Source organism: Micropterus dolomieu, linkage group LG11 (assembly GCF_021292245.1).
Source record: "Micropterus dolomieu isolate WLL.071019.BEF.003 ecotype Adirondacks linkage group LG11, ASM2129224v1, whole genome shotgun sequence".
Taxonomy (NCBI): domain Eukaryota; kingdom Metazoa; phylum Chordata; class Actinopteri; order Centrarchiformes; family Centrarchidae; genus Micropterus; species Micropterus dolomieu.
Window position 1 is genome coordinate 10,025,294 of NC_060160.1, and position 14,110 is coordinate 10,039,403.

Sequence of the window (14,110 nt, forward strand, 5' to 3'; positions counted from 1 at the left end):
AAAAAACAGCTCCAGACCAATTATAGATACAATATACAAAATAGATATACAAAATAATGTAGACAGGTACGTTTGGCCATATAGTACATAGTACACACATATCTAAGCTGGTCAGCTACTCATTTTCTCTAATTTTCTTTTTGCAAAGATTTTCAATTTGTCTTGAAAGATTCTGATTTAAAATGTGTTCTCGTATTAATTACATATTGTTAACCTTGTACATACAACCTGCTTTTGCATGCTGTTCCTAATTAAGATTGTGGCAAGCAGGCCCGGATAATGTGGCTGTAACCCCCTTGACATCACCGTATCCTGTCACCTTAAAGTAAATAAACAACAACATTTATACAGAATTGAAAAATGATTATATCCATTAGAGCCAAAAGTGCAATCTTAAATAATGAAGGTGATGAAAACAGTGTTTGGCATGGGCCAAACACTATGCTTTTGCACTCCTAGAAATCATCTCTCTCAAGTCTGGGCCTTAAGATTAAGAAATAGTGCTGGACCTTGTTTAAAAGCTGTTGTAATTTAATAGTGCATAGGCCTATTACCAAACTAATTTGCAATGAATTAAATTACCACAAATCATGCATGTGAAAACTAGGACTTTCGGGCGCCCTGAGGGTCTTGGAGCACCAGGGCATGATGCCAAAAGAAAAACACATTTGAATTTGCATAAGAGAGAGAACAAAATAGTATAGAAAAGTGATGTGATGAGACAAACACACACTCATAGGCCCACACACACCAGTTACACATAAGAGGACATCCACGTGTTAGTGTTGTGCATTTGTCAGTCCATTGTACAGTCTATGGCCCCTGCCAGCTGCAACACATGCAAAAAATGCATTAGTAGGCTATTGTCTTTGCTTTGATTAGCCCCATCTCATAAACACACACCCCCTGTCTCTCTCTCTCTCTCTCTCTCTCTCTCTCTCTCACACACACACACACACACACACACAGAGAGAGAGAGAGTGGGGTGACAGATTACATACAATGATAGTGCTGGTGTTCAGTGGTTGTCACGCATGCTCAGACGTTATGATTACCCGCCTTTCTCTCTCTCTCTCTCTCTCACTCTTTGGCCAAGCCGAGGAGGAGCATCTGTATCAGTGCTCAGAGAGATGGACGGGCAGCAGGTCGCCATAACACACAGATTTTCCTCCCGCAGAGTGAGGTAAGGTGACCGCAGGTGTCGGTCTTTTCGGGCTGAGGCGCGTCGCGGTGACCTTGAGGAGATTATCCACTGCCGCAAGAGAGAAGAAGAGAAGGAGAGGATAGTAGCAAAAGAAGAACAAGAGCAAATGGCCAAGAAGAGGTGATGAAGCGTTGGAGATGGTCGGTAACTGACTGAGGACAACCGAGAGTGAAGTTAATCCCGGCGGCATCCGCCGTTTTGCGGGATAGCAGGTGAGTTGTAGTGGAGGGGGCAATTTTTAATAGGTATAGGCTATAAATAATCCACCTGGTGGTTTATTGAACATAAGTGTTATTATGCAATAACACGAAATCGCAGCAGGTCACTAATTGGGAGAACTCAGTCAGGGTTTGTTGATTGAGCTGCTGTGTGCCAATCTGCGTGCACATGCGAGCGCGCGCTTCTCTCCATTCAATAATTCGACATGGGTCACGAGTCGGGGTCATTATTGGCTACAACATAATACATACACACATGCTGCTTGGTGTATGCTGACAAAAACTAAGCGTGTGCGAGGAGGGAATCGAACAGACATCCTTGCAGGTGCAGGGCGGCGTGGGTAGCCTATAATGTCGGGACCAGCAGAGATATTAGGCTGTGTTTTATGATGTAATATCGACTATATAATTTAATGCAAATGCGACACACATCCAGCACAGGCACTTCAGTTTTCCTCCGTGTGTGTGTGTGTGTGTGTGTGTGTGTGTCAACCCTCTGGCGTCACAGGGGCGCATCACCAAGGAACCTATAACCTTGAGAATAACATCTCCTTTCACATACAGACACACATCTACTCACTTAAACACACATACACAAAGATTTACATAATAATATTCAATAACCCTGAAGCACACACACATATATTATGTATACCTACAAAATAATATTGGCTACTATGCAGTACATCAGCCTTACTAATTAGTCTTAATAAGCAATGACAGTTGCTTTCAGACTGTTCAATTATCAACTGTGTATACCACTTATAAAGTAATTGGCCTGTTTATAGTCCAATAGTCCATATCAAAGATGTTATTGCTTTTAAAAGCATGTAGGCTATAGAGGGTGTTTATCAGATAAAATATAGTAGAAGATGCATCTTAATACACCAGGAGGACAGTATACAGTTTTATTGTCTTCTGACAGACTTCATCAAAAGAGCATTCGCTGGAAATCCATCTGCTGCTGTTCTCACTTTGTGCAGGTTTGGTGTTGGCTCGTAGCGCCTTATTTTAGGGTTGTGTAAGGTGTGAAACATGCTTTTGAGAGCAGCAGCAGTGGCAGCAGTAGCATTGCAGAGGTAGGCTGCATCATCCAGAACAATAAATATTACTGACAGAGAAGAGAGGACTCAGACAGGAACATCCTGATCTCTTTTCGCTCTTTGTAGTTTTCACACAGCAGCAGATCGGCTTTCTGTTACCCTTCAGTGAGAGTAAATGACTAAGTCTTATCACATGTCATCAGTGCAAACTCATGCCTGTGGTTATTTTGTTTTACTTCATTCAGCAAGCTGTGGAGTTGTGAAATCAAGCCACTGTTTCATTCAGTCCAGATTCATACCTCATCACTTTAATGCAGAGCAAATTTATGGATAAATACTTGTTGTTGTTTTGAGGTATTAATTAAGGCTAAACAGTTTGAAGAATAATTCACTTTCAAGTCATTAAGGCAGTAGAATTTCCATGAATCTCATATTTTCAAAGAAAGCTATTTATATCTTTTTTTAAATTAAATTATTTATGAGCACACTGCCATCAACCAGAGAGAAGCATACAGCCGAAAACAGCACTCACACCACGATCCTTCTTGCAATTTGTAACAGGGCTATTCAGGCTGATCTGAGGGAATAATCGACATCTCCAGGGAGAGTAAAGGCCAGGTAGCCTGCCACAAATTCACAGACTCCCCTGCTCTTACTGTATCAAAAGGACTGCACCACCAAGAGGCTGAGAAACAGTGAGGTGACAAAACCTGCCGGCTTTTACTGCCAGCTGCAGTCAGATCAGGAAAATATGAAACTGAAATGCTGTATTTATGGTGATGTTCTTCCGTCAGAGATTTTGCCATACAGGGTATGGCAGGTTAGTATCTCTTTACCTCTCTTGGTGTACTGTGTCATTGTGGGCGTTTAATGTGCTTTGTGCCAACATTTTTTTAAATATGTTTTTTGCATCAATGTGATGAAGAACCTTGGTTTATCAGGCATTTTATTTGCTACATTAGCCACAAACAGATCTCGCTGTCTAGTGATTTTATCCATAAACTGTTTCTAAGTTGATTTTCCAGAAAATAGACTCATGATATCACATGTAAAAGTTAATCAACCTTGATGTTATCCATATAGCCCACTGCTAGTATTCTCATGTCATCTCTTCTTTCAGTTCTTTGTGATTTACAGCTATGCTAGCAGCTTGGCTCTATAGGACTGGTAAAGTTGAGTATACCAAATAATCAATAACCAAATAACCAAATAGGTCTAGTTGCAAACTAATGAAGTTCCCATCAGCCTTATCTGTACTGTTTAGTGCTAATTAGCTAATGTTGTCATGCTAACACATTAGATAGTGAACACGATAAACATTATACCTGTTCCAGCATCAGCATGTTAGCAATGTCAATTAGTCTCTGCATAAGACCTTGGAAATTCTTCATTCATTAGGTGAAATATTGCAATGAAAAGGCAGTCTGTGTATTCTCTCACCTTATTTAGATAAATATTGTTTATGGAACATTTTTGTTAATAGCTGTTCTACAGAATTACTGTCAGTGCACATAGTGTACATGCTTGTACCCTACACATTTTTAGAATTGTTTTTCAAGCTATACAATAAAGACAAGAAGGGAAAGAAACACAGTGTTAGGTAGTCAACAGACTGTTGAGCAATACTTTGCAACTCCAGGGAAATAACTATACGGAAACACTATACGCTCCATATGCCTTTGCATGAATAAACATTAGGTCGTGTGAAAGTATTCTCCATTCACATAGAAACCAGTAGACTGCTGAAGGTTTTACAACCTGAAATGCAGCAGTGGGTATGTGCTGTACAGCACCTGCATGGTGCAATTGTTCTACTGCAGAGGTCTTTTACTACACTGATTATAAGTAAGTCATCCGTGGAGCAGGACCTTAAAGGAAAAAATTAAAGAGATGAAGAAAGGAAAGGAGGGTATAGAGATGGTTGAGAAGGATGTCATGGAGAAGGAGGTAGGATGCATATACTATATATTTATGTATATTATTTATGTAAAAGCTGACATATAGTATTTTGAAAGAATGAGAAATATTAGAACTGATGTGAACAATGCTTTAATGTATAGAGTGAGGAAGAGGAAAGAAAAGAGGGAGGGAGAGGGAGACAAAAGACAAATGAGGCAGGAAGAACTTGATTACAGAACTTTCAGTGTACTATCTCTACGTTAAAGGTCATATTATCCAAGAAGATTAAAAGGCACGATAATAGCATTGCTAATCTGCCATTATGGTTTTGAATGATTCTGATAATCCAAACTTAATGTGAACTCTCATCACATGGAAAAGAACAATTAAAGTGGGGATTGCTTAGAAGGGCAGAGCTTACGTACATTCCCTGCCAAACACACGGGGCACATGGGAAGATGTGAGTCACTGCTATTATTATCTGGGATATTAAAGATATATGAGACATCAAGCGGCATCCCAGAGAGAGACACTGTGAGGGAGAAAGACGAGAGGGAGAATCTGCTGGAGGGTGTGTGTAAAATATATATTCTCTGTTGCTCTAAAAGTGTCCTTTCTCTTCACTCGCAGGTGTCTGTCGTCACAGAAGTTTTAAAATGGAGTCCACTCACCTCCTGAGCTCTAAGAAAAGAGTAAAGATCCACCCTCACACTGTCACAGCCAAATACACCACGCACACCCCCTACTCCCCTCAACCTGGAGTACACACACACTTCCCCCAGCCCGGGGATGAAGGCTACGATGACGCTCCATCTTTTGAGGACTTTGGCTCCTTCGTGGAGGAGACATCAGACAGGAAACAGCTGACGGAAAGCAAGAGGTGGCCTTTGACTCTGTTTGGCTCCAAAGACAAAGACAAGGACACGGCCAACAAACCTCAGGCTGCTGGGGGAGGAGATGGGAGTGAGGGGGGAGCCAGAGCAGCAAAGGGGTCTGGGAGAGGGGTAGGGGAACAGCTGGCCAGTTTCGGGGAGGCTTCAGTGTCCGCGTCTCGGCTCACCTGGGTGGGGCTGCTCGGTGCGGCACTGGCTCACGGCTGTTTGATCGTTCTGACCCGCGTGGCCTCTGAACGCTTCAGCCTGGGCCCCCTGTTTTTGCTCTTGGTTCGGTCCATCGTCCAGCTCCTCTCTGTGGCTGTGCCACTGCACAGGGGGGAGAACCCTTTCGGACCAGAGGGCTATCGTCTACGTCTACTCTGTTACGGCGTCGCCTACTCTCTCTCCCTCTGCTGCGCCTACTCCTCCTTAACCTTTGTGTCACCTGGAAACGGCACTACAACCTGGCGCCTGGCAACCACAGCACTCTCAGCGACCCTAGCCTTCCTGTTGCTGGAGGAGAGGCTGGGACTGGCTGATGGGATCACCATAGCTGCAGGACTGTGTGGTTTGGGGCTTGTGTTGCTTCCCACAGCAGACGAGAGCAACACAGATTCACCAACTGACCCGGTTGTGTTCTGGAGGGGTGCGTTCGGGTGGTCTCTTTCGGCTCTTGCAGGGCTGTGGATGGCTCTGGCACTGGTTGGGTATCGATCCCTGAAGGAGAGGGTGGGAGTGGGCACAGCTTTGTTCACAGTAAGCTGGACGGGCTGCCTGCTCACCCCGGCCTCCTTGGCTCTGCTCCAGGAGGGCTGGTCCTGGCCTATGAGTGCTACAGCCTGGGGCCTGGTCCTGGTCCTGGTTGCCTGCTCGGTAGCAGCCTTTCTGGGGATGACGCACGCCCTCACCCGAATCCACCCGGCTCTGGTCTCCGCCTCTCAGAGCCTGGAGGTACCTGTTGCCATGCTGCTGCATCTGTCCGTGCTGCCGTTGGCTCCCACTGCGCCGGAAGTTGTCGGTAATGTGATGGTCTTATTAAGCGTTGGTTGGCTGGTGGTGATGAAGCTTCTACCCTCTCGTGGGGGTGGGCGGCGCCAGAGGGAGGAGTATGAGGAGATTCTGGACTCGCCCATCAAATAGGCATCTCGCTTCACACCTCCTCCTTGTCTTCCCCTCACTCCCTCCTTCTCAAGATTGGTTCCAGTGTACATAAGAGACTGCTAAATGTTTATTGGAGCTTTAGCGATTTTGTATTGTATTCTTTGCTTTTGGGAAAGTGCCAATATTGTGCTGTCTGTTAAAGTGACCATGTGATGTGACATTAAAATCTGTTTGATGAACACAATGCATTCCTGAAGCAACTTGTAATCAGCATGTTGCCTCCTTAAGAGTGTGTTTGTCTGCATATATTGGCTACATTTTCACAAGAATGTGATGCCAGTCACTTTTACCAGCCAGCTGAGGGTTAGCCGAGGACTGATTCCAGCCATTTGGTTGCGGGCCGCTGGCTAGACAGAGAAAAAACAGGAGATGGGATGAGACAAGAGTGAGAGGCGAGACAGACAGTCGGAGGAAGATAAATGGGGGTAGAGAGAGAGAGAGAAGATGATGGTATTGGCATACAGATAAGAAGCAGGAGAGAAAGGTGAGGGATGGCAGGTGACAAAACAGTTGAAAGAGAAAGAAGGCAGGGCTGAAAGCAAGGCTGACGGTGGCTGGGTATTGCACTGTGTCTGGCCAGCTGGCTGATAAAAATACTGTCCGTGTGTGGGGAACAGTCATTATGTCTAATAACTACCTGTCAGACATAAACACTGTCACTCTTCTTTTCTGGGTCGCTCCTCTCTTTTTCTCATCCTTAGCCTCCTGCTTTCCTTTTTTTTCTCTTTCTCTTTTTCTCTGTGTTCTAAATGAATGAGGCACCAACATAAAATGACATGACAAAGATTCCATTCACTGAAATCCCCACACACAAACACACATGCACAGATGGAGACTTTTGAATAAAAACAAGTGCCCCCGCATTTAGCAGACATGCTGGCTATACCATGATGAAACAGGTGGAGTAGGAAGTCTGAACACGAGATACAACTTCGATCCTTGTTACTCTACCTCGGAGCTCCAATGCATCTCATTAGTGGTGACATTTAAGAAATAGGCCAGGAAAAACCCATCAGATCTTGCCTATAATTCTCCACCCAGCTGCAGATTTATAAGGGAAGGTGCACACACACACACACACACGGGCACAAGTATGCATTCATGCCATGGTTATAAGCCTTTCATTAGTGAAAATACTTGTGTGCTGTCAGTTGACTGGCCTAATTTAACTTACATATGGTTCAAATGTTATTTATTGCTATATTTTACTCAGTGGTGGAAGGTACAGTAACTACAATCATCGATGGTCATTCGGGTCGGAGTATGTTTGTCCTCGATTACTTGTGTGTGTGTCTGTAGCGAAATACATTTAGTCAACCACAATCTTAGGCTACTTCCACCACTGGAGTAGGTGGACTTCCATTTAATTTCTCTTCCACATTTAATACATAACATACTCTTTATTCCCTAATAGTTACTCTGCAGGTTGAGATTTTATACATTATGTTGTTTTGTTATAGATTAAACTACCTAAATATATATAATTTATTTCAAATGATCACCTTCCTGACCATCTACAAAATGCTCCTTACAGCTTAATGCATCAGTAATAACGATAAAATAATATAATATGTAATAATATATCACTGACAGGGGTCTTCCTGCTGCATGATGGATACTTTCACTTCTGATAATTTAGGTACCTTTCACCAATAATTAAAACTTATAATGCAGTATTTTGTATTGCGGTATTGCGACTTTTCCTTAATTGTTCTCTTCCTCTTTCTGCTTTCTCATTTGCCTCAATGTCCTCTCAAGCTCTCATAAAACAAAAATATTATACTTTTTATTATCATACTATACTATTATAGATGAATGACGATGTGATCTGGGACAAAAGACCATCACACAGAAACAGCAAAATACACGGACCAGTCAGCCATTGTGTTGTTTATAACAACATGTGTGTGTGTGTGGCTGCAGCAGGGATGGGCAGTGGTGTAATAGCCCTGGCAGGGTTTCCTACATCATAAACACTCGGAGTATCGTAAGTTGTGGCCTCGTAGCGAACAGACTCTTAAAGCAGCTAATGAGAGGGTGAGGCCTGCCCAGAATTAAACACAATCCAAAACCTCTCACACACTTTCTTTCGGTCGTTGGCATTTGCAGACATCACCACAATTACACAAACACTGAGGTAGTGGTGTAAACCCTGGCTTGTGTAGGAAAGGATAGAGCACATGCACTAACTTGCACAAATGGAAGTGCAGGCGTGTGCATGGAAATATTAAATGTGCAGCTCTGAAAACGAGTTAGTCACTCTGTGGGAGGAGGGAGGAAACCTTTCCGTGAGGCTGATTAGTTTGTTTAATATGTTTTTATTTATTATAGCAAACCCACAACATTTATGGTACATTTAAATTCATTGTCACCAGACAAAAACAAGCTCACGTATAAAAATTAGGCCCCTTACAAACAACATTAAAAACTGAGTATGTGTACAATATCGTTATCACTGGAGTGTCCCCATACAATTAGTTTTTCCCTTTGGGTAACTCAGGTGTCTCCTCTGTCCTTCCTCAATGTTCCTGCCTGCTCTATCACTCTGCTCAGCTGCAGGTGAACCTTCTGCAGTTCCGTTGCTATGGCAACCAGGGCCTTTTCCATTGTGGCCATGTCCAGCGGTGAAGTCACTTCCTGCTCCTTCAGGAGAGATGGAAACGGCTTCATCCCTAAGCCTAAAGATGCTCCTAAACCTCCGGGTCTCTGTGTTGGTTGGTGTCCCATCCTGCTGTCTGCTGCTCCTGATGGCACCACTCTGTGGCCTTCACCTTCCTCCAAAGGTTTCAGCCGGGCATTCCCCTCATGGCCACCGTGCAGGAGCTGCTGTAAGGTAGTGTTTAACCTCCTCTGCCTCTCAGCTTCCTCCTCCCGGAGCTCCACCAAGCCCTGTTGCAGCCTGACACTCGCCTGCTCTGCATGCGCCCTGCACGCTGACTCCAGGGTGGGCAGACACTGCTGGCACGTCCCCTTAGCCAGCTTGTCCACCTTGGTCGTGAGAGAGACCATTCCTCCACAGCATTGCTTCAGAGACTCCAGCAGCATGTTCTGCCTCATGTGGGAGTCCTCCAGAGCGATGAAAAGCTTGTCCCAGCGGGTGATATCTGCAGCCGGGCATGGCGTGGTTGGAGATTCCCCTGTAGACAACAACCATAGGGATGAATTAATTATTCAGTCCCATAGTCAATATATAGTCAAAGTAATATTAACATAAAGCAGACCCAACCAAAATATAATAATTTATAATACAGAGTATTACAGTGGAACTGCATTGTATGAATCGGGTATTAATAAAACACTTATCAGTTCTTACAGGGACTTAAATTATCAGTCCTTTGTTACCCACAGCATTGATTTCTTTCACAGTACCTTCATTTAAGTACCAGTAGGAACCAGTATTTCATTGGTTCATACAACAATTTACACTATTAATCCCGGATGTATTAGTAAGTGTAAACATAAACATAGACAAAGGCACAACCTACAATTTACATACACAATAAACAATTACGTGTTCCATCTACTATCGGTACTATAAGCTTAGTATTTAAAGGTAGGTGGGTTGATTTATTTTGTCACAATATAACAGGTTATAGAGTGAAATTGAGTTTGGAACTCTTTCCTACTAGGTAGGTCCCTGTACTTTGCGGTCAACGGATTTTCGTTTTGAAACGAAAAAAACAAAAACGAAAAACGGCTCGTTTCCCAATTACCATTAGTAAATAGGGAAATGAAAAACGGGAAACAAACCGTTTTTCCTTTTTCGTTTTGATATTAAAAAACGGAAAACGAAAAAAAATCTCGTTATCCGATTTTCTTTCATGTGTTTATAGATGGAAATCGGAAATTCAAATAGGAGTGTATAAATCTTATTCCTCAATTTTGCATTGGGTTTTTTTGGTGACCCGGAAGCTATGGTAAGCAGTTAGCGGCTTGGGGCGCTGTAGCCTATATGCGCGCTTGACAGACTGTGTGCAGGCACTTTCCTTCAACACAGAGTGGTCGCATGAGGTCACCGAGGTCCGGACCTCAGTAATTATGTAGGCTATGTATGTATGTATAATAATAAAAGGAATAATAGAAAGATTAAATTTGGAGAAACAATTTTCTGCCATTACATAGGCTAAATAAAATTATTCGAATAAAAAACATTGATGCATGGTCCACTTAAATGAACTGCATGAGGGCGCAGCTGATTATTAAGCCTCTACCATAATTTCTCCATTAGCTCCATTAGTGCCTCTGAATTGTTTTGGATGTAGAATTCTGCTTCCTCTGCAGAGTTTCCTCTGTCTGTCCTGTCAAGTTCATAACTACAGTTTTTAGTTTTGCTGCATAAATGTCCAAGGGTATTTGCTGTGACATTATTGCACCCATGGAAACTAAAATTACTGACACAGTGTTTCCTACACAATGACAGTGTATTGCGTGCTAGCGTCGAAAACCCAGGTGTTTTCTAACATTAACTTAGCTCTCCTTATTAGCTTCCGGGTCACCAAAAAAAAAAAAAAATCCACAATTGAGGAATAAGATATACACACTTATTTGAATTTCCGATTTCAATCTATAAAGACATGAAAGAAAATCGGATATCGGATTCCTTTTTTTAATATCAAAACGAAAAACGGTTTGTTTCCCGTTTTTCGTTTCCCTATTTACTAATGATGGGAAACCAGCTGTTTTTCGTTTTTGTTTTTTTCGTTTCAAAACGAAAATCCGTTGGCCACAAAGTACATGGACCTAGGTAGCAGACAATATACATTAATATAGAAGCAATTATAAAAATGGTTAACATAGATAAACTATGTTCAATAGAGCAGTGCTGACGATTAATTTGAGCTTAAGAGTAAGGTAGCTTGGGGGGAAAGCTGCTCTGCAGTCTGGTGGTGTGGCAGCTGATACTTCTAAATCATATTATATACATTATACTTCTATATTCAAAACAGTTGCGTTACAGCTGAAGTTATAATGACCTGTGACCTGACATTATATTTACTCTATTTTTATGTGATCAGATTGCCGCATTAAGCAGTTTTCCAATAGAACTTTTTAGATCAATAACAATGGCACTGTACAATGGCACTTCATGACTAGTTATTTTTTTTATGTATATAGTGAACAGTAGTCGACCAAAAATAGACCCTTGTGGGACATCTTTCCAAAACTAACAAATAAATGTGTATGTTGATGAATTTTTAATCAAACACATAAGAATGTTTTTATGGCTTAAGGACATCAGGCATGGCAGCTGAGGACTAATTCTTCACAATGAGCCATCTGTTCAAACAAACAGGGAATGCAAAGAGACAAGCGGACAAACAAATAAAACTCACCCTCCCGTTGGTCCTGCAAGATCTTGTTCCCATAGTTGTCTGCATAGTTCCCTTCATACTCGACCTCATTCACACACAAGGATGCACCCAGGAAGCCAAGCACGCACAGCACGCGCCAGATCCTGAACACATGCATGACAAAGCTCTATTTGTGTTACTTTTGAAAAATATCACCAATGGATGTGGTTATATCAGGTGTGCTTGTCACCCTGTTTTTGAGCTGCTCTCTCCTCTTTTCTTCACCCCTTCACCACATGTACAGCTCTTCACACTGAGCCAGCAGCTGTTGCGGGTGCTGAGTTTATAACGGGGGAAAAAGGAGGGAAGTTAAGGAGGGTGGGACAGAGGTGGGGGTGCTTTGGAGGTTGGGTGTTACAGTGGAGGTAATGTCAAAAGTCAAACTGAGTCGGAAATGGGGGCATTATGGAAAAGAGAGGGAGAGCATGGGTGCAAAGAGAGGGATGAAAGGAATAGACAGATGAAGAATGAAATAGGGAGAAAGGAAGACAAACCAGGCAGAATAAAAATGTTTAAATGTACGTATGTTTCAGTGATTTATAATACATTTCTTTGAAGCAAGACTAACATTTGAGAAATAACCATCTCCTGCTTTGCAGCCTTGCTTGGTCAGGTATGCTGTGTCGCTTATATTGGCTAATGTTTATAAAAGGTAGCAAACTTTAGATAGATGTTGTATAACTAACATATCTGAGTCAGTTTTTGATTTAATGGCTCTTACCCACGTGTTCTAATGTTACAGTAGGTTTTAACACTCGGTATAATTGACACTTGTGGCTGCTGTAACACATAAATTAGAAAATTTGCTTGCCAGCTTTATTTTAAAAGCAGACAAAAAACAGATAATACCAAAACTTCACATTTTCTTTTTCACTGTCACAGTCCACACAGGGCCAGAAATATTTCCACATGGGAAAGTCTTCCTGTAGATGTTCCTTCTTATTGTAAAATAACCAAACTGTCAGTGTGAGATCAGAAATACAACCACATGAATACCAGACGAATGAAAAACATATTCCATCTTCACCTTCACCACCAAGTTTTCAATGTTTTTGTCTCTATATCATTAAATATTTCACCTTTAAAATCATGTAGGGTCCTACTTTATGAGTTTTATACAATACAGGATTGTACAATGAAATGCAATTGTAGCCTCATCTGAGCTACACAGACAGAAATTGTATAAATAAGACAAATAAATCAAATCAAATCAGATGAGCATTAAAACAGAAAGAAAACTATACTATGTGTAGGAAAATATACAGTTATGTACATAATATATCTACATGGAAACACACAATATGGACAATATAAAATGATTTTCTCTTCTTTAAAATTAGCTTTGTAGTAATCAATGATTGAATCCACACACTGTAGGTCCGTCTGCGTCTTTAACCTTTGTACTGATGAGTCAGAGTCACTCCCTGCTCTGTGTATCAACACCAAATCCTTTAACCTTAAAAGTTACAACATTGCAGAGTCTGGGCTATATTTTAAGCTCGCAATGAGTTTGTTTCTACCACATGAAATTAAATTTAGTTGCTAAGCAACACTGAGAGATTTGCTTTCTGTGATTTTGTTTGACTGGTTACCTTGTCAATTAAAACTCAAGGAAACATTAGAAGTTACTGGACTCTTAGCAAAACTAAATGGCCTTATTTTCATAGACAGGGGGCTCTAGTCAACAGGTGTTGGGGTTAAGCAGCAAAAGTCGGACATGTCAAGGGAAAAGCCCTGACCTTCCTACTCTCTGCAGACCTCCAAACTGAGCTCCCCCTGCAGATGTCAGCATGCCTGCCAGGACCTATGTATTATTTTGTCTCTCTGGCAAGTTTTAATTGTAGCAGAGGGACTAATTGGGCTGGGAGCTGGCAGGTTTATCTCAGGAAAAGAGAAAACATGCAGGGGAAGAGATGGACAGAAAGAGAGTAAAACAGAGGTGGAGACATAGGTGGATAGTTGGTGAGGAAAAGTACAAAGGGGCAAAGGAAATTTGTAGAAATGTTCTTTTCCTCATTGCAGCAAAAATACTTCACTGTGAGCCTGTGAGTGTGTGCATGTCCCTGGCCCAGTTCCATAAAATGCAAGTAATTAAAATCCCTTCAGGAAATCATTACATTTATATGTCAAAATGTGCAGTTGGGATACAAAATTCAGCACGTAAGAAAACAGTTGGCGTTCTCATCTTGTCCTCATTTGGTGTCCATCTGAGGCATACCACCTCTCACCTTTTCTCTCGATTGGTCATCTTTCTATTTAGGTCATCATATGACTCCATAAAAGAGGAGCTACATTTATCAGCAGCCACCAGACGCTGTTTACCACCCCCACCTGCACACCACACCTACAGCTTAGCTGT

The 14,110-nt window shown here is 42.0% G+C and overlaps 2 protein-coding genes across 2 annotated transcripts; one reads left to right on the plus strand and one right to left on the minus strand.

Moving 5' to 3' along the window:
- Positions 1-1,157: 1,157 nt before the first annotated feature.
- Positions 1,158-6,546, plus strand: slc35g2a (solute carrier family 35 member G2a). Its single transcript, XM_046063081.1, has 2 exons — positions 1,158-1,416; positions 4,995-6,546. The coding sequence occupies exon 2, from the start codon at positions 5,021-5,023 to the stop codon at positions 6,377-6,379; it is 1,359 nt and encodes a 452-aa protein (XP_045919037.1). The 5' UTR covers positions 1,158-1,416; positions 4,995-5,020; the 3' UTR covers positions 6,380-6,546.
- A 2,350-nt stretch (positions 6,547-8,896) lies between these two features.
- LOC123979384 lies at positions 8,897-11,869 on the minus strand. The gene is made up of 2 exons (XM_046063292.1): positions 11,734-11,869; positions 8,897-9,537 (listed from the first exon to the last, which is right to left on the minus strand). Exons 1-2 carry the CDS (start codon positions 11,867-11,869, stop codon positions 8,897-8,899), a joined length of 777 nt encoding a protein of 258 aa, XP_045919248.1.
- Positions 11,870-14,110: the final 2,241 nt, after the last annotated feature.